Source organism: Notechis scutatus, chromosome 2, assembly GCF_049901735.1.
Source record: "Notechis scutatus isolate UNSWTSFEM ecotype Mainland chromosome 2, rNotScu1.2, whole genome shotgun sequence".
Taxonomy (NCBI): domain Eukaryota; kingdom Metazoa; phylum Chordata; class Lepidosauria; order Squamata; family Elapidae; genus Notechis; species Notechis scutatus.
Window position 1 is genome coordinate 199,454,678 of NC_142010.1, and position 27,961 is coordinate 199,482,638.

A 27,961-nucleotide genomic window follows, 5' to 3' on the forward strand; every position below is an offset into this window, starting at 1 on the left:
GCATTTGCCAAGGGAAGTTGGCGGTGGGAGAAAGCGAGTCTGGTTTGATAAAGATTAACGTTAAGATTAATTTTGGCAGGAAAGTCCATTTGATGCAAATCTATAAATGGGAGGGAGAGAAGACGAAGTGTTGTGGCTGCCTGGCTTTCTAGTCGGATTATCCGGCAGGGATCGTTCTGACAACCGCTGGCCTCGCCTGGCTAAAGAAGCTGGGCAGGCATCTGGGACCTCCGCTGCAACCCAAGAGGAGTCCTTATCTAGGGCGGAAGTGAGCGATCCCGAGGTTTGATTTTTCGGTGGAGAAGTTTGTGGGTCGCGCGTTTCAGTGGGTGGGACGAGCCAGGCGGGAGCCTTGCGCAGCAAGGAGTCAAATCTGCCAGGGTGGGTTCAAAAGTTTGGCAACGAGTTGGGAGTAGTTGCGGGAGGGGGCTTCCGAGCAGCGGTTAATTTGCCAGAGGCGGCAGGCCGTGTGAGGTGGGAGCCGTTTCCCCCATGGAATAGGTTGCTGCCTCTCAGTCCTACGGCTTCGGAGCCTCTGGGCGGAAAGGGAGGGTCGAGCTGGGAGGGTCGGGGAGCTGGTTTCCTCCTCCCTCCCGAGCAAGACGGCGCGGGGTCCAGCAGCGGGAGATCGGGGGATCCGCGCAAGGCGTGGGAGGGGGTCGGTAGCGGCCGCCACCCAGAACCTCCAGCGGGGGCCTAGGGAGCGGGCGCCCCCGATCGCCTGCCTTCGGAGCAGCAGGGAGTGAACTGCCGGCGGGCTGCGGTAGACGGGACCGGGGCTTGGCCAGCCGCCTCAACCAGAGGAGGCCACCCGAGGAAGCTTCCTCCCCGCGCGGGGGAACTGCTCGGAGTTGGCCGACTCTCCTCCCCCCCCCACCCCCATGTCCCTGCCGGTGGTACTGCCGGGCTCCTGCTGTCCCATGGCGCGGCTCTCGGCCGTCTCTGAGGTGGCCAGACCTTGCTCAGCGGGGGCAGCTGTGGCGGCTACCGCCGCCTCAAACCCGCCGCCTTTGCCGCCTCCTCGCCGGCTCCGTTGGTCCAGCTCCGGCTTCCGGCAGTCCCGGCCTCAGCCAGCCTCCCTGACTCCCGTGGCTTCACGTCTGAACGGGGCCTCGTCCGTTGTCGGCCAGAGCCCGCTGCCGGCCAAACCGCTGTTGTCCCTGGGGCTGCTGCAATTGGTTTTGGGGTGCAGCATGGTGGCCCTAAGCTTTGGGGCGCTCTCCCTCAGCAACTCCCCGCAGGTGAAGAACTCCTGTCCCTTCTGGGCCGGCTCCTCGGTAAGTGGCTCCTGGCCGGGCTCTTTTCTCGCCTCGGCGGTGGTTTTCCAGCCTAGCGGCTACCTTGGGCCACCTGCTTGGATCTTCTTCGTTTCCGTCCCTCCTCCTTTTTCTTGGCAGCGTCCCATGTGTATTATTGATGCTCACAACAACCCTGCAAGGTTGGATGCTACAGAAGGGGCGTTCTGGTTTTCCCGGGAAGAGTCGGGAACAGGAATCGTGATTTAAACGTATTGGCTAAAATTGAAATGGGGGCATGGGAAGCTGGAAAACGGCTTTGTTAGCCGTTGGGGTTAGGACTGCCATATATGGGCTACAAAAATTTGGCAATTTTCGGAATCCCTTTGCTGGCATATCCAGCTGGTTTGTGTTTTGAATTTTTGATTTAAGATTGATTTTAACCTGTGCCGTTTATCTGATGGCATATTTAGGAAACTCCCAATAGTTTATTTAGTATGTTAATGAAATAACTTTAAAATGAAAAAAAAAAAGATAGGAATTGTGATGGAAAGTTTCCTTTCTTTACTTCTAAATGTTTTATATTAATAATGCAACTAAAAACATTTACTGTTCTTAGGCTCTGTTCCTGTGCTGTCCCTGCACTTTTGAAAAGCCTGGTTGATGTGAAAGGATAGAGCCAACTATAGTACTGAACAAGATTCCAGATAATTCTGGTTTATTATTTGTCATGCCTTGTGGAATTGCTGTTAAGCATAATTGCTTAATACAGATGTGTTGTAACTATTTTCATTCTTAAGCCTCTCCTAAATATAATGTGGTGAGGTACTGTCTTATTTAATAAAAGGCTTCCTGCTTATATGTATTTGCAAAGTCAGCTGAATGCATTCGTAAAAGCAAGTCTCACTTGCTATGGATTTTGCTTTCATTCATGGATTAATCTTTTGCCTCAGTGCTGCATCTAAAACTCTCATTCTCAAAAGGTTAGACTTTCTGAATTGCAGATACTGTCCCAACCACTGAGAGAGGAAACAAACCTGTTAAATGACATTTAGAAAAATATGTGCAGAAGTAGCCATATCTCCTAAGTTTTCAGTTACATATGTACATTAGTATAATAATATCTGTAGCTTTATGATATTTCTAGGTAGTTTGAAGATATCCTTTTTCCCTGGTATAATTGGTGATACATTTTCTTGTGAAAAGACTTTCAGTCATAAATATCTTGCAGGCTGTACAGACATTGGAGAGATAAATTAAGTTCTCTTGATTTTAATTTAAAGATAAGTATATCTCAAAGAATTTGGAGTCAGTAAGTTATTTAATATTTGTAGGCAATAAAAATGGTCTGTGTCTTAAAGTACACAATGATTAGGCAGTATTGATATGATCACAGGCTGCTCTTTCTAAAAACAATGAGCAATATTGCAAAGCATAATTTCAAATTCCAGTTTAATGGACATTAACAAGCAACAACTTTATATATCTTTTATTCTTATGGAGCTACAGTAAATATAGAAACTGTTTCTGTAGACATAAATGGAAAGAGGAGAGTAATCAGAATCTTGTAATTTGCATTCTATTTTCTCCCACCTTTCTTGCTTTGCATATATTTTTGATGGTATCACTTTATGAAGCAGCCATTCTGCATCTGTACTGACAAGTCAGACCCTTTGTAAATACTGTTATGTCTCCTTTGTGCTGCTAACTGCCAATTGAGATCTGTCATCCTTAATAGATTAATCATGTTCACATCCTAATTTAAACTATCTTGATAGCTGCTTGTGAATTGCCCACATGTTACAATCTTTGTATGTGTAAAAAAATGTCATTTTTTTTATTTTAAACAACTTTTCTTGATTAATCACCAAGGCAAATGTAGTGCCATATTTATATTAGCATTTGTCCATTTAAATACTTGTATTTGAAAGCAATGTAAACATTAAACTTTTTAATATTTTCCATAACTTGCATTACACTGTTCAAACAGCTTAATGGTAAATGTAGGCACTTCCAGATACTGATTTTCTAGTTTAAAAAAGTATAAAAGAATATGCAGATAATCCAATCAAAGGTTAAACTTTGCTGAAAATTTTAAGAAAAGTAATAGACCCGCATATAGAAACAGTAATGTCATACAGGTAGTCGTCAACTTGCAAACTTTTGTTTAATGACTGTTCAAAGTTACAGTGGCACTAAAAAACTGACTTATGACCATTTTCATACTTATGAGCATTGCAGCATCCCCATGGTCATAAGTATCAAAATTTAGACACTTGGCAACTGGCATGTATTTATAATGGCTGCAGTGTCCTGGGGTCATGTGACCACCTTTTGTAACCTTCGGACAAGCAATGTCTGTGGGGAAGCCAGATTCATTTAACTGTACCTTAACAACTGCAATGATTCACTTAACAACTATGGTAAGAAGGGTTGTAAAATGGGGAAAACTGTCTTAACAATTGTCTTGCTTAGCCGTGGAAATTTTGGACTCAATTCTGGTCATAAGTTGAGGACTACCTGTATGGTAAAACCAGCTTCACAACAGGTAGAGGGATGTCGGGTCACATAGTTCGCTTCGCATGGTTTGAAAATGATTCAGAAGAGATTTTGTAGAAGCACAGTGCTTTTCTTCCAGGTTTCTGGGTGAATCTGAAAAAAAGATGCTGCCGCTTTAAAAGTTGCATTGCAAACACTGATCTACTGAACTACTGATATTTTGTTCTTGGTCTCTCAACCCTGCCTCTGGGTAGAAGCTATTGATGTGACCCTGTAGGTTGAGGCTGTGAGATATCAGCAGGGAATAGGATAGTAGTGAAAAAGGATTTTAATTGCCAATACTGGGAGAGAGAGAAATACCAGTACTGGCCAAGTGAAAAGATACAGGAACAACCCAAATTAGCTGGTGCTATTCTTTCTAATTTCCCTTCTAAGCCAGCCTAGTAATTCTCTCCATTTCACACCCCAGGTAGCAAAAAACTTTCAATCAGCATCTGTTCTTGGGGAAAAGCTGTTCATATCATAGATTCCCTCCAGTAACTCCACCATTTCCCAGGATATGTAGCCCAGAGGTTCAAAACTGCTGGAAGGCCTTTGATTTGTACCAGAAAACCCTTTACAGGAAGTACTTGACTTACAACCATTGCTTAGCAACAAAAGTTACAACAGACCTATCAGGGCACTACTTATGATCTTGGACTCAAAATTATGATGGTCATCCCTTCCCTTGGAAAGTAAAGAAATCCATAAATCTGCCATAAATCTTCACACCAAGATTTGAAAGGTCCCGTGGTTGTCTGTTTCTCAGAGATAAACATAGCACATATGGGCAGATTATTTATTAATTTCCTATTAAAGCTAACTGCAAGCTAAGTTTTTCCCCCAATACTTATTTTAAGTTCCTTTTTTCCTCTTTAGTAAGATTCCAAAGTGAAAAGTATAGTTTAAAAATGTCTTAAGAGGTTTAATATTGCATCTTATGTGGTATTATCTTATTACAGTTATCTTTTTAAAACATGTGGATTTAGTTACTTCTTACCAGTCTCATTTCAGTGGTTTTTAAGCACTTTATATGAGGAAATGGGTTACTTTCAAAAACTCTAATAACCTTCCAAAGGTTATTTTAATGTCCAATTAAGACCTCTTGTAGTACTTCAAAACTTGGACACCACAGTTGAATAGATCTTTTTCCAGTACATTAAAATCTGTAAGCCTGTATTTCATTTTAAGTCTAGATTACAAGACGTATTTAACACCTGCTGATTTATTTTTATCATTTAAAGTCATGAGTAATATTCTTTCAATCCTTCATAATGGTTTGTTTTATTGTTGCAGGTCATTTTATCAGGGATTATAGGATTAACAATATGGAAGAGACCCATGATACTTTTGGTATGTGTTGGTTAATATGATTGTGATTTAACTGTTATAAGCAAAGAATATCACACTTTTTAATGGAATAGCATGACAGTTAAAAGGAATCTTTCTTTCCTCATGTAAATAGATGTCTCTTAAGGCAACATTTTCTCATTCTTAATGAAATTATATTTCAAGTATTTCCACAAATATGTATTTAGCCCAGATTTGAAGAACTGATTCTGAGAAAGTCTCAATAAATTTAAATTTATGTTGTTATATCCTGTATTTAAGCTTTATAAACTTTCTTTTTGCTTCAGTGAACGTTAACTCATTATTAAGTCCTTGATTTTTCTTACCTACACAATTCCCAATGGATGTAATACTGCAGCTACATAATTATGAAGAGTTTCTCAATGTAATTGTTATTTGCATTCTAAAAGGTAATGTTTAATGGTGTCAAAGATGATTTATTAAATTTGTTTACTGCCCATCTCTCAACAACTCTTGATAACTCACAGGCCAACAAATTATAATAAAATCAATTGAAGATTAAAATTAAAGATAAAAGATGGCAAGCAAAAAGATGTGAGGGGTCTCACTCTCCCTTGGGTAAAGATCCAGATTTTCTAAACAACAACTGACTGAGGGCAGTCTAGATCTCATATCTTGTTCCAGATGGTAGGCATTGCTATAGAGAAGGCATGCAGTCAGGATCCTGGAAAGTTGACATTGTCTAATCAAAAGAACTCTGAGTGTGCCAAGCTTCAGGACCAAATTAGCCAGGCAGATGCTACAGGAGGCAAGCAGTCCCTCAAGTAATCAGGCCCTATACCTTGTAGCTAACAACCAGCACCTTGAATTGCACTTGGAAGCAAACTGACAACAAGTGCCGCTAGCAAAGCAGAGCTGGTACTGCTACATGCTTGGACTAATTAAAGGGTAGTTATCAAGGACAGCCACATCTGGAGAGCATTACAGAAATCAAGCCACAAGGTTACTAGGGCATGAATTACTGTTTGAAGGGCCTCCCAATCTAGGAAAAGGTGTAACTTGCCTTCTTAGCTCCAGGTGACACTTCTTCAAGCAGGACACTTATTCAAGCAGGAACCCTAACCCTAACCTCAAGAAGACCCAACCTCACCCCCCAGATTGCATACTAGTTTAGAAGGGGTAAGTGTTCCGTCAATCAAAGTCAGGGATGGAACATCCCCAGATATTCCCCAAATTCAAACAGCTTGTCGCTTGGTGTTGCTGGGATTCAGTTGGAGACAGATCTTCCCTATCCAGCTTTTATGCACTTGGAGCCAAACCTTAATTAGCCTCACTTGGCTGGCCCAGAATCAAAATATAATTGGGTTACCTTAAACAGAGCTGCTGAATTACTATCAGTGGATGCAATAAGGATGGAGAAATATTAATGTTCTGCTGCCTGCATCACCAGAATGAAATCCCTAATGTAGGCTTTTACCTATTCTAGTCAGACTAGTTCTAGTTTTTCTCCAGGAGAGGTGTGAAGGTATTAAATAATTTCTGTCTTTATTCCAGAAAATATTTTTCTTTTGGATGTATATGCATGATTGGCATACTTGTATAGTACTACTCATTTTAACAAATTGGCGTGTTAGATGTTTTGTAGCAAAATGATCAATTTATCAGATTAGCATATTTTTCCAATTTCCTTTGGGATACCACACTTTAATATTTGACTTTGTTGCACAGAATGACAAGCAATGAAATGATATACTTATTTTCCCCCAGGGTTAGGGGGAAAGAGTGCAAGCATTTTCCATTTTCTTTCTAAGATAGAGTAGTAAATAAAGCATAAACTAGATAGAATGCGAAGATTCAAGCCATGGGGTCCATATTTAGCTATAATGTTAAAATGGAATTTAGGGCTGCAGACATACAGTTAGGCTGTAGAAGATTCTAGGATGTTTTTAGAATATATCTAGTCCTTTCCAAAAGGCACTTGGAATAAAGAAATTGTATTTGTTACCCCACTTTTTGGCATACAAAACCTAGCTGATACTTGAAATATTTATCAGAAGTAGGATCAGGTTGCAAAGCAGTAAAATCTAGTTGGTGTAGTGCCATAAAATCTCAGTAGGAATATCTGAATTTGAAGAGTATCATACAAGTTTAAAAATAACAAATAAATAATAAATTATTCAAATCTTTTCTGAGATATCAACTTGTCTTATGAGGTAGACAGTAAGCAATTATGAATAAATAAGTAATTTTGTTATTGATGTGGTAAATATAAAAAAGCTTTCTCCATTGGAAACCTGTCAAGCTGTAATTTTCAGTTTTATAATTTTCATAACCATAAACATAGTTAAAAAGTTTCATAAGAAGTTCAGCCCTTCAAGAAATATTATATTACTATAATATTGATTACTAGTATACTTCCTTAAGTTATTCTTTTACTATAATGCAGTACTTATGTATGTAAATATATACTTTGCTTCGAACATACTTCAACCATAATATATATAAAGTTTTTTTAAAAAATACAAGCTGAATAAACATAGGCAATAAAGTAATCAGGGATTTAAATATTCAAAATATACAATGATAAATTATTTCTACCATTTTTTAAAAAGTTGAGAAAATATATATAGTTTCAAAGGAGTCTTGGGAGTAATAAAAATACAGAACTTACATCCTTTACATCCACTGCTTCTCATTTGTAATTTGAGTTTTCTTTGCAGTTCTTAAACATTTATTTACTCATTCTCTGTATTAAAAGGAAATGATCTGTATCATTTCAAAGTTGGAATAACATCGTATTTCAAAAATATTTTAGAACTATGATTGGATTCCATGGCAAGAAAAAAGATTCATAGATCTTAAATTTAATTCTCTTTCCCAGCTATCTTAGCAGATTGCTGGCCTAGTCTGGATTTGGAAGTTAAACAATATTGTTGTATCGGGTATGGCGTATACTTGGAATGGAGATTACCAAGGAATGCCAGGGCTATACATCTGATCTGGAAGTTGGAAAACATTCAAGGGAAAAGGCAATAGAGAACACCAACACTCTTATCAAAAACTTTTTGCTTTCATTTTAGGAATCACAACTTTTAATAGTTCTGTTTTAAAAAAACTGGGCATTATATGTTAGTTATTCAGATTCACTCTGCGTTTTCCCCACAGTGTCTCTTACCAAAACTGTTGTTATCTTTCCTATATTTTATTTCTGGATATAGAGAAAGAAACAAATGGTAATTTAAATTCTTTAAATATTGTTGTCCTTAATAGGATGTGAAAGAATGGTTTCTATATTATTATTTGCATTTGAGTAGTTATTCCATTATAATATTACTTAGCTACTAACATAGATAATTTTAGATAATTCAAATACTGAATGCATTGAATAATGCAACAGTATCTGAGCTTAATCTTTGTTTTACTTAATATTCAAATGTTTCTATATCATTTGAGATTAGGGTCCTTCCTAAGTTGTTATAAATGTATTGAAAATAGAATTTATGTTCATTTTATTTTATTCATTATGTTCATTCTATTCTATTTTATCTTGTACAGTTGAGTCCAATATAGCCTATTATAGCCAGCTAATTGTGGGAAGTAAACTTTTGCATGTACAGATCCACCACGTGCATTGACTGTGTGTGGAGATTTTCCTCATGATAGGATATATATTGAATATTGAAGAAACCAACATGTTTGAATGTTGTCATTCACTGAGCAATTTTTATTTGTTCTAGGTTAACTTGTTTGTTTTGCTTTCTGTAATTTGTGTTCTCTTAAACCTGGCGGGCTTTATCCTTGGATGCCAAGGTGCTCAATTTGTGTCCAGCGTCCCTAGGTGTGATCTGGTGAGGAGATATTTATGTTTAAAGTATACATCCAAAGTATAACAAATAACAGTAATTGTAATGTTCCATACTTAAGTACCTAATTATTACTATTCTGCATTAGACCACAGTGAGGCATAATGAAATAATATCTGTAACCCTAATATCAAATGTATGAATCTGTGGGTTTCTTCTGTTCAAATCAAATACTACATTCTTATATAGGTTTTTGAGAATTTAAGGCTTGAAATAGAAATGTATGAAAGTTCTTTAATTTACGTTAATAGATAATAGATAAAGCAATAATATATATTTATTGTTCCACATAGCAAATTCCTTAACAACATTGTATGTGTCTTATGACAGTAAATTATCTTTTGGTTTAATTTTGATAACATTTTGATGTTTCTTGATATAAGACATTGCTTTTAAATTACTAATTCAAATGCTTACTCTTCTCAATATTAAAGGTAGATGCTGCTGAAAATAAAATTTGTTTCTGCTGTGAAGAATTTATGCCAGCAAAATGCACTGAGAAAGCAAATGCATTACAATTGTATGCAAACCAGTCATGCAGTTCAGTTCACCTTCTACTCAAAGTAAGGTTACTAATACTGACTGTTGTGGTTGTAAATAAACTGCTATAAATAGAAACATGATTAAGAATAATAATTTCTTTCCAATGCAGAACTTTCAGACTTTTTGTTGCTTTTTTATTCCTGTAGAGGAAAATACTAAAGAAATAAAGACAACATACAACCTTATTTGACCATTTGGTCATGTCAGGTGGTATATATAAGATTTGTTGACTTTATCAGAGTGCACATTCTACATGAAGTGGAAAGTTAGATGTATATAAATTGAGAGCGTTCTTTGTAGAAGTCATATTCTTTTAAAATCATTCTTTACATTCTATTTTTTTTTGCTATGGAATTAATATCTGCTCCGCCATCCTTTCACACTTTACAAAATGCAACTGTATGTAAACTGAATCCTATACTTGCGTTTGGAAATATGACAGTGTATGGTAAAGTTGGAACGCATAACTTTATCTCTCAGAATTGATGTTCATGTTACAATGATGTTCATGATGAGAATTGAGTGCAATATTTATTTCCCTCAAATAGCCATTAGAAATATGGATCTGGATCACAACTTTGGCGTGGATGATAGGAGTCACTATTGTAACATGCCTGACCTACAGGTATTCAGCCTTCCTTTCCATACCTTCAGCCAGAGTTTACCACTTCCCAAAGGAGTCTGTTCCATTACTGAATGGTTCTTACCTATAGGATCTTTTTTCCTGATGTTCAACCACATTTCATTTTCTTGTAATTTAAACCTGTTCTTTCTTATCCTGATTTCTGCCACATTTCCACATAGCTCTGCCCCATCTTCTACATGCCAGTCACTGGACTACTTGAGAGCAGCTGTCACATCTCCCCACAGTTCTCTTCTCCAAGATGATCATGCCCAATATCTCTAGCCTTTCCTTGTGAGTTTCACCTTCCAGATCCATATTAAAGATTTCCAGTTCTTCCTGTTATTCCCCATATTCAGTACATTTGTATAGTGAAACAGGCTTCCTTATTGTCATGGGCCTTGCACTAAGCATAAGCTTAATTCCACACAAATAGAGGGTGTGGAGTTCCAATTCATATCCACACTGTAGTGATGGGCTAAGGTTTAAAATTTCTTTATCTTAGAGCTAAATCTCCATCTAGATGGGCTCCAGGTCTGGCTATCTGTGTGAAAAGAAACATCTTGCATTCCAGGCCAAACTGCGAAAAATATCACTTGTAGCATGGCTCTAAAAACGGGGTTAACTTGTTGCTTTGGTTCTCTCAGAAGCAGACATTTGATAAGATTTACAAAACAACTTATCTGAAGATCCACCAGAGATACTAAACATGCTTGCAAATTTATAGAAGTGATCATAATCTCTAACAGGAATTAAAACTTATATTTAATAATATATTTATATATCTGAATCTCTTTGTAGATTAAGTTATTAGTAAATTGATTTTTTTTAAAAAATGTATAAACTGCATAGAGGAAAGGTATCAGAGAAGAATACTGTAGGAAGAGATCCATGTTAGCCTACAGTGGCAGAAAATCAGTTTGGTAGCACTAGGAAGTGTTATTAAAAGACATGAGCTTTCGTGAGCCGCAGATTACTTCATCAGATAAATAGAGTGGCTAGGCTTAAATTTAGATTTAAACTGGAGGGAGAAGAAGAGAGAAAATATGCTGGTTATGCAAATGTGGGTTACATGAATAGAATCCTAGGGAGTATGAAGTTGCTAGTATGATACACCATGACTTTTTATACCACGATTGTCGAATTTGATATATAGCATAGTTTTTAGGTGAAGAAAAGGCATCTGCTTAAAAGTTAATTGAATTTTGTTCTTGGAAATAAAAAGAATTAATTAACTTTCAAATATATGTTTGGTGAATCACAACTGCAGCTATTCTTTTCAATTTTTTTGTCCTTCAGAAAGTTCTCTTTGCTCTCTGTGCTCTGAATGCCTTGACAACCACTGTTTGCTTGGTAGCTGCTGCCCTGCGTTACCTGCAGATATTTGCAACTAGAAGATCCTGCCGAGTAAGTGAGTGTAGGAAACAGTTTCATTTTAAAAAATAGGTATAGAAAGAAGTTAGTCTTCTGTTCCTGCTATAAGAGTGTTTTACAGAATTTTATCTTGATAGGAAGAACTGCAAGTTTATACAGAGGAAGTTGAAGAAGATGGCCATGCTTCTGATCCTGATGATTTTGTGCCACCAGCCCCACCTCCGTCATATTTTGATACCTTCTATTCTTCGACACCACGAGGCAGTCGCAGGTAAAGTAATCGCTCTTGGTATTCTGAGATTTGACAACTGATTTAATCCAAACCTTCTTACAGGTAATCCTCAATTTACGACCCTTTAAGACCACAAGTAGTGACAGTTGTTAAGTGAAATTGCTTCATTTAACAACTGCCCACTCTTGCTCTCTTGCTGCCATCTCGTTTACATAGGCACTTGATCTCCAAATAACGTTTCCTAACGCACCGTCATTCCAAATTAACCCTGTGACACCACCATCCTGCCTACAGATTCCCTCAGTGCCATCTGTTTCACTTCTCCTGGACATGGACAGGTAGCTTGTCAGAAGACGTTTCTTTGTCATGAATGTCATGAATTTCAGCTTTTTGAATGGGTATAACCAGGAGTGGATAACCTTTTTGCAGCCAAGGACCTCACTTTATAGATTTCAGCAAGGACTGTGGTCAAAAATTAGTGAGCTGCACTCATCAGTATACTTTCAGTTACAATTTGAGGTTCCGGTTATCATTTTTAAAACCTTTATGGCATAGCCCCTAGCTGCTTGAAGGAATCTCTCTGTCAAGGTGAGTGCCCATCCTTTTTGATCTGACAGGGTTAGCCTACTCATGAATAAATGTCATCTGAAAATACGCCTTCTCTGTCACAATTCTCTTTGTGATTTCCATAGCCCTACTTTGACCTTAAAATCTTATTTTTCTCCCAGGATTTGGAATAACTTGGATACTTAAGATCCTTAAGAGTCACAGTAAGGGGAGGGGGGTATGCTAGGTTTTCTGTGTCACTTTTATTTTCTGTTAATTGCTGGTTTTTATTTGTTTTTAATATTATATGCTGCCAAAGGTTATTTTGAGTTGAGCAACTAAACTAAATTAATGTCATAAAAGTGGATAAGATGGGGATTTTTCATTTTTTTTTTCTTTTTGCATATTTTTTGGCAATTGAGGAACTATTGCATAAATTGTGAAGGTAGCAGTAGAGTGTATTGGGCCCTGAAGTTGCAGGTTCCTAATCCTATCTTAAATCTTTAAGATTACAGGCAGAATCAATTTTCCTCAAGAACATTATTAGAGATTTGGTTCTTGTCAGACACTGAAGTAAGCAAGCTCTGTACAACATTTTTATTTTTTATATGCTGAGCATTTCACTGCTACTTTTCATTTCATTGTCATAATAGTAATAAAAATACCAATGAAGTAATTCTTAAAATTAACTGTAATTTGCTTAAGAGCTTCAATGCAAAGAATGAAGAGGAAAAACAAAATGTGTATGTCTTTAGATTGAGACTGCATAATTTTGCCATAAGTGCAATTACGGTTACATATTTGCCTATGGATCTCATACTACAAAACAATGCTTCTTTTACTCTGAGCAGTCATCTGGTTCAAGGTCTTTTGGCACCCTATGACATCACAGAGGTTAAACCAATAACAATCCTAAGCCTTGTGGCATATGTGTTTTGCCTTATAAACCCAAGGCCATGTAACTTACTTAGCACGAATAGCATTAGTCCACTATATATCAGAGGAGTCAGTAGTAGAAAGATGCAAATCGAGGAGTATAGAAGAGAGTTGAGGAAACTGGTTGAGAGGTTGACCTTTAGAATGCCTATTTGGAAATAAAGCATTGATTGCTGCAGTGCTGGATTTTTTATTCTAATGTGCTAATGATTGGAACAATGGCAGAGGTGGCTAAAATGTCTTATCTTCAATTAGCTGAACACATGGAACAGTTAGATAAAGGATATTTAGATGAATCCCCTCATGCATTCAGTGCATGTGCAGGAAAGATAAAAGAAGATCCTTGCTATCTATGTTGTCTCTTGGTAATCATATATTTAACATTTGTGTAACAGATATCATGTACCTATACTTCTCTCTCATCAAATAGTGAGAACTGGCTAACCAAGAATCCTAATTTAGTGAGAGAGCTATAAACAAGCACAATCATTTTTTGACTAATTCTGAGCATGCAGAAACAGCTTACAATCCTTTAAAGCAGCGGCTGCTGCTTTAAAAAATTTTTGGTGGGCCGCAGAGAAATCTCACCCCCAGAGCACCCCCACAAAGCAATTAATCCAGGCTGCACAGAAACACAAGGCTGCGCTGCCCACATGGCCAGCGGGAATCCTCCCCGCCCATTCACTCCTTACCCGGTAAACTTGCCTGCTAAGTTGCTATTTTTCCTTTTTCCGAGCATCATCTGCGCCGGGAGATTTAGATTAGCTAGGAAGCAGGAAATGGTTGGATTTCTTGCTTTCTAGCTAGTCTTTAGATCTTCAGCTCAGCACAGCCGAACCTCCCTTAGGACTGAAGGTTTGCTTGCAAGCAAATTCAGTGCAGACTCATGGCAAGCAAATTTGAGAGACTGAACTAGCCGATGGCAGATAGATAGATCACTGAATGATTCTATGAGCAACTCAATCTGCCTGCTTTGCCTGATTTTGGGTAAAAGTTGGTCTTTTTTTATAAAAAAATCAATATTTACATGCATGGTGTGTTGTGAGTTAATTTTGTGAGTTTGCTTGCAAGCAAATTTTATGTGACAGACTGAGCTAGCCAATGGCAGATAGATAGATCTCTGAATGAATCTGTGATTCTGTGAGCAACTCAATCTGCCTGCCTGCTTTGCCTGATCTTGGGTAAAAGTTGCTCTTTTTTATAAATATATTTATATAAATATTTATAATATTTACATACAAGCTATGCCCAGCCAGTCACACCCACAAATTAGGCCACGCCCACAGAACCGGTTAGTGGTCCCTGGGATCTAAAATTATGAGTTTGGTGGTCCCTGAGGTCCAAAAGGTTGGCGACTCCTGCTTTAAAGGATTTGGTTTTTTTCTTCCCCCTTCAGAAGATGGGTATGATGTACAGGAGGGTAATAGCTACAATTGTCTTCATCTCTGCTGGGGGAAAAAACTAATTGTTCATAACTTGTCAGCCTGTCTTTAATTATAGTTGTTACAGAAAAAAGATGGCCGTTCTAATTCCTTGCATAAATACTTCCTGCATATTTTGATTTCCGTCTTTGCCTCTACTTGTCTTGATGGACACTGTAGATTCAGAAGGATCCTTGCTGTGGAACATTGCTCGCAGTCCTAACCTCTGGGCCATGAACCTCCATACTCAGCCTCTCACCAAGGCCAGCTATCTGCAGTTCTTCTGCAGATTGTACGAGCACAACAGGGTCTGCAAAGAGTATTGTAGGAGAAGGACTGGCAGAGTTGGGGGAGGGATAAAAAGAGGGATCAGCCTAGAATCACTATGTAGCCATAAATGAACTAAATCCAACCCCTCCCCTTGATTGCCATTGACATATCTAATTCTAAGCAAGGACTGACCATTAGTTAAGAAGATTCCTGTGCATTTATTGCTTTTAGCAATAAATCAGTTAAATTGTACCTGAACACGAGAACCTATTTTTTTGCACCTGACAAGTATTTAATATTTGGATATTTAATATTTTAATTGGATTCCATACTTAAAATGTTTTAGGCCCTTCCTTTTTCCCCCCACGGAAAATAATCCCTGTTTAAATCCTTGTGAATACACTTTAAAAAAAACTATTCTCTATATTGTTGTTTTTCTACCAAAGATTGAATTCCATTATGCTGACTTTTCGAGTGTATGCCATTAAAATGTTATGGGCATTTTTAAGTGGATGCAAACTTTTTTTCTTAGGATGCTGGGTTCTGATGTCATTCCATTACCACACATTTATGGAGCCCGAATTAAAGGCGTTGAAGTTTTCTGCCCTCTTGATCCCCCACCTCCTTACGAAGCTGTGATGAGCCAGATAAGACATGAGCAGGTATATTGCCCAGGGTATTCTTCCAGATTAACGTGTTTTCACAGGAATCTGTGGTACATTGTCACATCCTTCAGATGGTCAAATGTGCCACTTTTCTGTCACTGAGTAATGCCACATATAGTGGAAATGGAAGCTGTTGAAACAAACAAATATTTTATACTCGATCTAGGCTTGGGACTTACTTGCTTTCTCACTTCCTGATTTTTTGTATCATATAATATTAAATGTTAGTTCTGAAGAAAAAGTATACACCCAGGTAGTCCTCGATTTACAACCACAATTGAGCCCAACATTTCTGTTGCTAAGCAAAACATGTGTTAAGTGAGTTTTGCTCCATTTTACAACCTACCTTGCCAGTGAATCACTCTACTTGTTAAATTTGTAACATGGTTGTTAAGTGAATCTGGCTTCCCCATTGACTTTGCTTATCAGAAGGTCGCAAAAGGTGATTGCATGACCTCGGGACACTGCAATAAATGCGAATCAATTGCCAAGCATCTGAATTTTTATCACATGACTATGGGAATGCTTGTAATGATCATAAGTGTGAAAAAATACTTTTTTCAGTGGTGTAACTTTGAATGATCACTAAATGAACTGCTTGTAAGTCAAGGTCCACTTGTTTTTTGCATTTTTGTTTGTTCTAATTAATGTATTAACCAACTCTGTATTTCAGAACTGTGAGTGTTTAAAAATTACTCCTAGAAGATTATTCTGTTTTAAACTTATTTGATGGTTATCTGAAGCTCTAAAATTGTAGGCTATATTATTCTGCTCAGTGCATGTTTTTATATCTCAAAAATTCTCAGTTTTAACAAGTAATTATAATATCAAATCTCAGATCATTTCTGCTTTTAAACCCTCATAAACATGCTAGAGTTTTAAATATCTGTAAAAAACAGGAGGAAAAAAAACTTTCAAACGGGAATGCACTTAATTTTCCATCTTACTAATTTATGGTCCTGCAAGTCTATAAGAATTTTGGAATTCAGAAATTAATGAGTACTAAACTTTTTCATAGGTCTCTGAGTTGTCCGTCATTCCCCCCCGCGCCCCCAGTTGGCATGTCTTGTAATCTCACATAAGCCACAGTCACCCTGTGGAATAAAAAAGTGACTAAGGCCATTGTATACTTGGGTTTAAGTCTCTCACCCTCCCATTACATGAGCTTCATCAGCTAAAGATAATGAAAAATAAATAATAAATAGGGGAAGTTTCATGCTGAATCTTGATTTATATGAGTGACTTTTGGAATTATTTTATAGGAATAATAAAGTCAGAGTTCTTTTCCACCTCTGTGAATCTCCTCACTAATGTCCAGGGATTCACCTTTGATCTTTAAGGAAATTAGCTGTTTCTTCAACAACTTCTTGTGACACATTTGCAAGGCTGTTTGAGGATAAAAGCCATGTTCATTTGGACTCTGGATAGATAGATAGATAGATAGATAGATAGATAGATAGATAGATAGATAGATGATAGATAGATAGATAGATAGATAGATAGATAGATAGATGATAGATAGATGATAGATAGATAGATAGATGATAGAGAGAGAGAGGGAGAGAGAGGGAGAGAGAGAGAGAGAGAGATGATAGTGTATCTATCATCTATCTAGAAATTTATTTGCTGCCCATCTCCTGGGTGATTCTGGATGGCTTACAGTAGAAAAACTTTACAATTACCAGCTATAAGAGAGCAAAACAGATAAAATCATTACACACAAGATGATGAAGGATGGAGCTGGACCACAGGGACGGGGATGGGATAAGGTTTAAATTAGTCAACCACTCCAGTGTGAGGCTCCACCATTGGGTTCCCAAACCATCGGGCAGAGCCTGGTCTTAAGGCTCTTAGGAAGAGTCAGGAGGGTGGGCTGTTTAACAGATGTCGATCATATTGTCTTGTACAATTACTGTAGATGTACTTTGTTTTATCTGAGAATGCAGAAGAATTTCCTGGACAACTTAAAAATATTTTTTTATGCTCGACTTTTTACATCTAATAAAGGGGAATGCTTTGAACGACAGGACAATAACTGTCATATTTTCAGATCCTTTTCAATCCAGCTGTATATTTGTCCTTAGGAATATGGCATTAGTTGCTGACTTTGCAAATTAGATTGTAAGGTAGAACCAGAAGTGGAAATAATTTCTTCAGTTCTCTTGAACCCCTCAGAGCCCTTTAGTGGTATTAACCATGCTATCTATTCTCAGCTGTCAGAATTGGAATATGTTAAACAATGGATCTCTTCCTTTCTGTCTTTCTACACTTTGTCTGAAAGATAAAGTAGTTTCAGCAGCCAGAATCATCTTGATACCAGATGCATCAGAAACAGCCTGGCATCATTTACATAATCTTTAGTGATCTTAAAGTTGGGTTACTACAGTGCATGGGTTTCTTTTTAAAAACAATTTGGAAATTTCAATCGATTCAATCAGTCAATCATTTTTTATTCAGTCATAGACTAGTTAATAAGATTGTCACCACACATAAAATAAATCAGAATGATCAGAATGTTTAGTAAAAAGGGGAGATCCTTAATCCTGGAGAACATTTGTGATTTGGTGGTGTTTCTTTGTAATTCTGTTTAATTTTTACATTTAAATTACATTAAATTTAAATTCTCTAAAATCAGGAATGTATTTCTATTTCCGATTAATTTACTTAGAAGATTACTCTGTTATTTTTATATTTAGGAAGATGCATCCAATACAGCTGTTGCAGAAGTTGTAAATGACCCACCTGAACAAAATGACATACAGGTACCACAAGGTAAAAAAGTGCTTTTGGGAGTATTGTGCTAAGGGTTCGCAATGAATTACAAGAAATGCAGTAATGATTGTTTTCTTATTTAAACTAATTTACTGTATATAACAACCATTTGCTCTTAAAATTGATCACTCTGAAACAGCCTTTCTCTTTCTTTCACTTAAACATTGTAGGAGGAGAACCAAGTTAGTCTACGGTGGCAAAAGGTCAGGAGGAGTTTGTTTATATTAAAAAACCTGCAGCTCATTTCATCAGATGCATAGAATAAGGATTTAAACTAGGGCTAGGGGGAAGATGGGGGAATGGAGGTCAGTTAAGTAGAGGCAGGGTGCACATAAGACAGATTGCCAGTACTTCAGTGGAATGTGTTAAAAACCTGTCATTGTATTTGTCCTGTCCTTCTGAGATTGCCTGCACCTTTGACGTAGGTGAGTTCAGCATCCTTTCCCTTGCTGATGGAGTTGACAGTGCTCCACTGAATTCTTCACAGGACAAACAGGACAAACTTTGCACAGAAGAATTAATAGACACAAATTTGACACCAGGAAACAAAACAAGGAAAAATAGCATTGGAGCACTTCAGCCTTGTAAAGTCCTTGAAGTAACTCTTTTGTAATACCAAGACTTTATCTCCACCATTGCTAATGAAATGAGTATGTCTTACTGTTGGATTTTGGAAGCAACTGAACAGAACTAAAACCTTGTTCGTTCTAAAGCCTATTTCATGTTAGTGTCATTATTTGAGGAATAAATTTCACATTTTCTTTTTGTCTACAATGCTTTCAGTTTCATGTTTGTCAGACAAAAAGAAATGGTGCTGTTAATGTGAATTTAAAAATATTTTAATTATTTGTTCGAAGTCCCTGTTGTTTTAGAAATGTGAATAAGCAAAATATAGAGACCTTGGATTAGATTAAAAACTAAAGTGAAGAAAGATAACATATACTTAGCACCTTTTTATGACCTTGTATTGATGGAGTGAGTTGTCAAGCTATTAGTTTTGAAAATACATGTGTCTAGGGTAGACCAAGAAAATAATTTTATTTATATTTTGTCTTCTAGGGCAAGTTCTCACCGTTTACAATTTTAAAAAGTATAGAATAAATAATATTAATAAGTTCAACATGTATTTTAAAATGTGAGAGAATTATTGTTAAATGAAAAGACTGCCAGAATAAAATAATCTTTGGATCCAGTTAGGCCTCACCCGGCAGAATATAATACAATTCTTATTAGATTCTCCCAGTGAGGGATCCTTGAATTCCCAAAATATCAAGCTATGTTGTTGTTTTTTATCATTGAACTGAATGTTGTATGCACCGCTCTTATTTAGATGAAGGGAACGACTAGGTGGGTACTTGGGAGAAATTGCCAACAGTAATTTTCCAACAGCTTTGTTTAGATCTGTAAAGCTAAGGCAAGAGAGTTATGTTCTATCCCCTGCGTGAATAGCTGATTCTGAACCTAGTGATTTGATGGATAAATGGAAAACATACTGTTTTGAGTTCGACATGATGTTTTGAATCATTGTACCACTAATTCTTACCATTCTTTATGGATTTTGTTCACCTTCTTTATTCTTCCTTTATCAAGGTTTGTTCTCTAGGATAAACCTTGTTACAACCAGTTTTACTATGTGAAAATTATATTAGAACACAAATATGATTGTTTCATTTGGATCAAAATTTGAGAGACCAGTGAGAGCCCTCTTTCAGTATCCAAGTATTAATGACCCACCTGAAAATTAGGAATTTATGTTCCCTTTACTTTGAAACAAGATACTTCTAAAAAGAGCTTTGGCACCATTCCCCATTAAAAAAGCAACTCCCCTGAATTAATTATTTTAAATCTCATGTGGCCTGCCCCAGATCCATGTCCTTGTTTTTTTATTTGCCAACAACATAGAAATGGTTTGTCATGAAATTTGGGAATATTACTTTTTATATATTCTGAGGACAATAGGAGTTTTTCATTTCTGCAAGCTATTTGTGATAACATTGATGATTCTCAGGTGATTGGAGCAAAGCATGTCTTTTTATGTCTATGTTTCTATAATACTGCATACCCAAGTTTACATCCGCTTGTGAACATAATGTTAAAATTACAAGTCCAGCTTTTTAAGATTTATATTTGCTTTCTTTGATCACTGAAACATAGTTTGCCAGATGTGATACCTCTGTTAGACACTTGTCACATTGGCAATACTTTCGATAATGACTGCGTATTCCCTTTTATAATTAACAGAAATCTTTATTGTAATGGAAAGCTTTATAAGCATTGCTTAGTAACCATTGTTTAACTTTAAATGACTGTAGAAATCTGATTAAAAGAATTATGTTTCCGGAATTTCTCTCTCTCCCTGGTGTGTGTGTGTGTGTTTGTATGCATGCGTGCATGTAGATGTGGGTGTGTAGAAAGAGAGACAGAGCACATGTGAGTTCATGCTAAATGAATTTCTTGATTTTGTCTTTCTTCATTGCAGGAGATGAAAATTCTCTTAATTCTTTGAGTAGAGAGACCACCTTGTCTCCAGATGCCAGCTTAGTACCTGTGGGGACTTCTCAGCTATTCAAAAAACGATCAAAAAGTGACCCTGTTCTTCATGGTTTTCCATCCAGAGGTGACCTGATTCTTCTTCCCTTTCCAGAAAATGTTCTTTATCACTTTTTTTTTTTCTCTGAGACCACAAAATGAGGATATATTGGCATTAAGATGGTTCCATCTCAAATGGTATTGTTGCCTTGGAGCTATAAATTGTTCGATGAAAAATGATGGTGGTCTTGTTAGAATCAGGGCCATAAGGCCCAGTGAGACCCTCACCTCAGCCAGAAGAGCAGGAGTTGCAGTTGTACACCAGCCCCCACCCACCAATTCTTCCAAGGCTGCAAACGGCTGCAGGGGACGGGAGGGTTTGGCTGCAGCCATCAGAACTGAGGCTTAGTTCTGTAGAGGCTTTGAATTTGCAGATCAGTGGTGCTGGAGGACTGTTTTCTATGCCTACCTCATTCTCATTCTAAAAGGATCCTTCACCGAATATTGATTGCTATTCAGCAGCCTTTACAGAGCCATCGATAGACAGGTTTCTTACAATAATCCTGCCAACAAGGCAAAGAACAATAAAGAAGCTTTTTAGGAAAGGGAATGGGTAGTTGCAATACATCATTTGAGTGTGGATCACTTTGCACCAATATGAATGTGAATTCCTATCCCTCTCTTTCCCCCCCTCAAAGGTATTGCCTTTAGAGGTACAATGCCCCCCTACACACACATGTACACACACACACACACAAATAGAACATAGGTAAAAGTATTTACCAATGTTACAACATTAACTTTTAAAATATCAGAAAGATATTAATAAAATCGGCCTATTGGAAATATAATTTGAAATGTTATTTAAGTACTAAATAAGTCAGCATTTACAATGAATTATTTTTCAGTAATTAACAATCGGTATATCTCAAATTATTAAGTTTTTAAACTATATCACAAATGTTTTGGACGAAGGTGGTGCTGTGATCAAAGCCTATCTGGATTTTAGCAAATCATTTGACAGAGTTCCAAATAATGAGTTCCTAAAAAAGTTGTACAGGCAAAGACTTAACCACTGGGTGGTTCAGTGGTTGGAAAGTTGGCTCGGGGATAGATCCTAGTGTGTGATTGTTAATGGGGCACTGTTTGAACAGAGACCAATCAAGAGTGGTGTGCCACAAGGCTCAGTTTTAGGTCCTGTTCTATTCAATGTGTTTATAAGTGATACAACGGAAGGATTGCTAGGTAATATTTAACTTTTTGCTGATGTCACAAAAGTGTGTAATAAGTTGACATTCTTGGGAGTATTTGCAATAGAGAAAACAATTTGGCATTGCTGGAAAATGGATCAGAAATGTGGAAACTGCAATTCAGTGTTCCAGATTATGCACTTGGGAAAAAATAATCCTCTGGCAGCGTACGCTATTGGGGGTAGAGTCTTAGACAGACAGAATTGCCCTATCCAATGTGGGAGTGGTCTTGGTGTTATGTTTACTGTTGCTTGTTTGATAGTTTCTTGATTGGGTTTGCTTCCTGATTATTAGTTTAATGTCAATCTTGGTGTTAATCTCTGGTTATCAGCATGTTGATTGTTGATGAGGTGGTGGTTATGTCTTTTTTGTTTACTTTTTGGCTTGTTGATTGTCTCTTTTGAATGGGATGTAGATACTGTTTATGCCTATGTGCCTGTTGATGGCCAGTTTAGTAGAGTGCCAGATTTCCAGGAATTGTCTGGTTTTTTATGGACTTGGCTTTGTCTATGATGGTCACAGTTTTCCTGTAGAAACTATGGTTAAGTGTGTCTTTGTGTTGTGAAATTAAGGAGTTTTCATCATGTTTCCTGATTCCTAGATGGTGTTCATGGATGCTAGTCTTCTGCCTGTTTGTCCCACAAAGTGGCTGCTTGCAGTTCTTGCCCTGAATATTATCTATGACTCCTGTTTTTCTTCTGGGATTGCTGAATCTTTTGGTTTACTCAAGATGTTTTAGAGCAGGGGTCGCCCACCTTCTAGACCTCAGGGACCACCAAACTCATAACTTTAAATCCCGCGGATCACTAATATGACTTTGGACTGACAGTGGTTTGCTGACGTTGGTGGGAAAGTCGATCCCATATTCCAGAGCTGCAGTAGTCATAGGACTGGCCTGTACACTGGCTTGCCATGGATGAGCTGCTCCAGAATGACCAAAGGGCCAATCTTGTGACTACTGCAACTCTGGAATATGGGACCGGCCTGTGTTGGGGTTGGAAAACTCCGCTGTAGGGGGTGGCACATGTAATGTGCAAATTTGCAGGTGGTGCAATGTGCAAAAAGCGCAGCCCTCACCGGCCAGGACAAGGTAATGGTGCTGTTGCAGCAAGAGTGGGGACGTTGGCACAGACGGGCCAAAGCAGCAATGGAGATGGCTGGAAGGTGTGTGAGTGCTGCACTACTTGCATTTGCATGGCATCAGCATTCTGCCTTCACTCAGAGTCCGGCCAAAGTTTCCCGCACCGCTCACGCTTCAGCGCTTTGACTCCCAGGGACAGAAGTTTGGCCAAACTATCTGCAAAATGGTCTATCAAGGAGTGCTCGCAGAGGGAAGCAGCTGTAGTCAGTCTCGTCTCTCAAGAGCTTGGCCGAAGTTTCCCGTGCTGCTTCTGCAAGCGCTCCTCAAGGAGAGACGATTTCAAAATCTCAAGGTAAGGTTTGCACTTGGCCAAAGGTTGGGGGCCTGTGGGTGGGCAGGCCATGTGGGCAGCGCAGCCTTGTGTTCCCGTGCAGCCCGGATTAATTGCTTTGTGGGGGACATTTCTCTGTGGACCACCAAAATTTTCTCAGGGACCACCAGTGGTCCACAGCCCACCAGTTGGCGACCACTGTTTTAGAGGGCTTTAGTTGATTTGTGTGCCACGTTGATGTCATATGGTTGTAACAGACTGTTGGTGATTTCTGAGATGTTTTTGATGTATGGCAGTGTTACCAGCTAGTCTTGGTTGTGCTATATTAAATTGAATGTTCAGGCACTTTTCATGAAGTTATGTGGGTATCCATTTTGTTGGAAGATATTGTATAGTTCATCTGTTTCTTTTTCTGAACTTCAGGTTGCTGCAATGAGTTTGTGCTCATCTAAATAGTGTTTTACACCTCTTGTGGGAGGTTGCATTGTTACTTTGGTAGTGGAGCACTTGGTTGGTGTGGGTGGTTTTACTATAGACTTGTATTTGTCTATAGCTGTCTCTGCTGATGTATAAACTACTAGGGCACATCCATTGAGATTTTTATTTTGTTTTATTTTGTCTCCAGGTCTAGTGCTAAGTTGCGAAGCTGCTACTCAAACAGACCGAAAACCACAATTGGCTACTGTCATTTTGCGAAAAACTCTGAGAGCAAAGGCTGCACGCTCAAGGCCTCAGTCTTTAATAGACTATAAATCATATATAGATACTAAGCTTCTGGTAGCCAAATTCTTGGAGCAGTCCTCCTGCAACATGACGCCTGACATACACGAACTAGTAGAAGACATCAAATCTGTCTTAAAATCAGATGAAGAGCACATGGAGGAAGCCATCACCAGTGCCAGTTTCCTCGAGCAGGTAAAATACAAACTCCTAAACAGTTGCAGCTCTGCTTGGGGAAGGAAAGGCCAGCTCATAATGAGACTCGGTATAGGTTGCTGTCTGGTGTTAACTTTTTTCTCTTGGGAGAAGACAAAATAATCTTGTGAACCAGGTTAGTGAAGAAGGGCATCCTAAGATGGTGGATCTTTTGTCCTTATTTAATCACTTATCACTTCTGGGTTGATTTTTTTTCCTTCTGTCCAAATTAGACGCCTATAGTACTTATTTAAGGAATAAATGTGATCTTATCCTATAGTTGCACTATCCAGTTATATCGCAGTTCTTAAGGGTGAAATATGATTTTGTTTACTTAGTAAGTTAAAGGGAGAGGTAATACTTGTGGCTGAAGCTCTCCCCAAGTTTAGCTGGTCAGGTCATCCATTTGCAATGCTGGGTATACTTGTCTGTAGAAAATGGATAAGGATAGAAATCTTCAGCTGACAAAGTAGAAAAAATAGGGAGTTTGTCCTTGCAGAATTAGATCATCCCTCTTAAACTGACAATTCTGGAAATCCATATATATATATATATGGTATTCAGCTTCGGGTATTTTCCCACGTCATTATAGTTGTGCTTTTAAAGTTGTAGCGATGTTTCGGCAGAATCTCATCTGCCATCATCAGGCTTCTGTATTGCGATGATGGCAGATGAGATTCTGCCGAAACGTCGCTACAACTTTAAAAGCACAACTATAATGACATGGGAAAATACCCGAACAAAGCTGAATACCATACATATAGATACCCACGAAAACTTAAGATATTTATATATATATATATATAATATATGAAGAAACTAAACAAGTGAAGAAAATTACTGGTGATACTAAAACACACTCATATACATTTGCACACAAAACCCTCTGCAGTTGGAGCAATATTTATTTGTATCATATCCATACTTTTTGCATAGTTCCACTTATGACTGAAGCCTTTCTAGCTAAATGGCTTAATTACTAATCAAAAGAAAAAATGGGCTTAAGAATATTAAAAACATGTCCTGATAGCTAAAGGATTCTACACCTAGGTATTCAATGAAATAGCCAGTTTTTTAAAATTTATTTATTTATTTACTTATTTATTCAATTTCTATAGCTGCCCACCTCAGCCAAGTGACTCTGGGTGGCTTACAGTTCTAAAACAATAAAAAACATCTAAACGATAAATAAGTACATGCAGCAGCTGAAACAGTTAACCAATTAACAGTTAAAGTCAATAAACGGATTCCTTAACACATTTGGAGCCCCAGGCCCAAGTACAAGGGGCGTTTTTAAAGCCTTGCAAAACGCCAATACGGTCGGGGCTATTCTAATCTCCAACGGGAGAACGTCCCCTAGAGCAGTGGCCACTGTGGAAAAAACACCCCTCTTCTGATCCCCAGAAGTCGACACACTTTGGCTGATGGGATCTGCAGCATGCCCAATCTGCTTTTAAAATTACATTTTAAGGCAGCTGACGCACTCTTTATCCTCACATTTCTGATAAAAATAGATATGGCAGTTGACAGTGTAAATGTTCTTTCTTTCCAAAGGTCATGACTCCTGCTCACCCAGCCATAACAGGAGCACACACACTGCCTTTCAGGAGGCACCCGGGACTTTTACACTTGGAGAGCTGTGGAGATGTAAGTACTTTTACTACAGCCGGAACCCGGAGGCTAGACAGGAAGACGCAGCGGATGGAGTCAGAGCGACCTCACAGCCTCATTGGAGTCGTCCAAGAAACAGTACTCTGAGCTCGGTTGCTTTTTGGTCCCTCGTGGAGTGCAAAGACCAGAGCAGGGAAGCAGTTGGATAGAGGGATCCTTAATCTATGCTTCTCATTTATTGTATTGCTGCTTTTGAAAGAGCATTTGAGGGAAAAGTTGGAGTAAATTACTTCAAAGAAAACCATGGTGCATTATAAATATAGCTCTGAATCAGAAAAAAAGGATATTCAGGTGGAGTTAGGATATATGAGGATCAGCTCTGTATCATGAGATACAGGTAAAGAAGGAGGAGTCTTCTTTATCAAAACAAATCATTGTTTCTACATAAACTTCGATTGTTCTTCCTGGTATGTGTGGGTTACATTTTAATGTTTTATATCTGAAAGGGAATATAAGATAGTGATATATTTACAGTATATGGAATTGAAGTATGTATTCTCATTCATCCCTTTCCTTTTTAATAATGCACTACACATTATTTATCATGATAAAAAAAAAAAAGTATGAAGAAGCTTTTAAAATGAGTTTGACTTGTGGGGTGAACAGAGCTATCACTTTACTGTACTTAAAAGTGCTGCATGAACCTTCAGCTTTCATTTTTTATCACTTCAGGTGCAAAAGTGCTTAAAAGCAGTAGGTCGTTCAGGTGTTCTGCTGCTGCTCCCAGCCCATAAACTACTCAATAATCTTGAAAAAAATGGATTAATAAAATTCAGAGCAATGATACATTTTTCCAGGACAGCTTTATTACTAAAATGACGATGGGAGAGTGAGCAATCTTGTTCAGTGCAGAGGGCTGTGCATGCTTCAGAAATGATTCAAGAGCTTCAGACTGGAAGGAAGTGAGGAAACAGTACAGATGCTACTTATTTATACATCCTGAAAATAAAATGCCATTGATTTTAAAAGTTAACTCATAATCATCAATCCATTAAAGAGGTGGCCTCCTTTTTTGGGATCATGTAGAAGCCTGGAAAAAAAAAATAGATTGCATTAATGACTATCCAAAAATGCTGGGCTTTGGAAAGACTGAAGCACTTCTTGTGAATCATTTTTGAAGTGTGCATTGCTTTCTAAATGTTTTATGGGGATGATTTTTTTCTGTTTAAAACACACAGATTATAAATTATTTCTAGTTTTTTTCTTTTCATAATTTGGCTTAAATCATTAGTAAGAATCCAGATGAGAAAGGTTTTTCTCTCTCCTTAAATCTTTGCTGACTTAAAATACATTCTGTACATTTTAAAACACTTGTCTGTAATGGAAGAAACTGGTGATACCGGTAGGATCCATTGCTACAAATTTTCAGGTTTTTACTTTCAGATTGCTGAAATTCTGACAGTCCAACTCTTTTTTCCTCAAATTATTTGTCTTAATTCAGAAAATTAATAAACTGTATTTAATTTTGATGAAAATTATAAATGAAATAAACATGTTCTGGTTTTCTTTTTCTTCACATTGACATGAATTATTCCATTTTCCCCCGAAGTGTCACTAATAGGCTATAGCAGGGGTGTGAACCTGTGGACTTTGGCTCCCAAAATTCCTCAGCTAGCCATGCTGGCAGGGGAATTCTGGGACTTCAACTCCACAAATCTTAAAATTACCAAGGTTGAATAACCTTGGGCTAAAGCCTGCATTAGTGGTTCAGACCTCTCTTGAGTTTATTGAATACCGGGGCCTGTGGATTACATCCCAGAGTTTTAAAGGAACTGGTAAAGGTCATCTCAGAACCACTGCACTATATCTTTCAAAAATCCTGGAGCACCGGGGAACTACCAGAGGACTGGAAAAGA

The 27,961-nt window shown here is 37.9% G+C and overlaps 1 protein-coding gene across 2 annotated transcripts; it reads left to right on the forward strand.

The window, feature by feature from the left end:
• On the forward strand, window positions 1-27,596 carry ENTREP1 (endosomal transmembrane epsin interactor 1). 2 transcript variants are annotated; one of them, XM_087957795.1, is made up of 11 exons: window positions 1-283; window positions 5,070-5,126; window positions 8,822-8,932; window positions 9,382-9,510; window positions 11,412-11,519; window positions 11,624-11,757; window positions 15,424-15,553; window positions 18,253-18,328; window positions 20,808-20,945; window positions 24,145-24,434; window positions 25,989-27,596. In XM_087957795.1, exons 1-11 carry the CDS (start codon window positions 107-109, stop codon window positions 26,190-26,192), a joined length of 1,554 nt encoding a protein of 517 aa, XP_087813921.1. In that variant the 5' UTR covers window positions 1-106; the 3' UTR covers window positions 26,193-27,596. The 2 variants fall into 2 exon arrangements, with proteins under 2 accessions (XP_087813921.1, XP_026531217.1); XM_026675432.2 differs by lacking the exon at window positions 1-283 and adding an exon at window positions 299-1,277.
• The last annotated feature ends 365 nt before the right edge of the window (window positions 27,597-27,961 follow it).

Excerpts from the sequence above, each read along its gene's own strand:
- ENTREP1 (XM_026675432.2), top strand. The coding sequence starts at position 882 with ATGTCCCTGCCGGTGGTACTGCCGGGCTCCTGCTGTCCCATGGCGCGG. Across the intron at positions 8,933-9,381 it reads GCGTCCCTAGGTGTGATCTG|GTAGATGCTGCTGAAAATAA; the intron begins GTGAGGAGATAT and ends TCAATATTAAAG. Across the intron at positions 9,511-11,411 it reads CAGTTCACCTTCTACTCAAA|AAAGTTCTCTTTGCTCTCTG; the intron begins GTAAGGTTACTA and ends TTTGTCCTTCAG.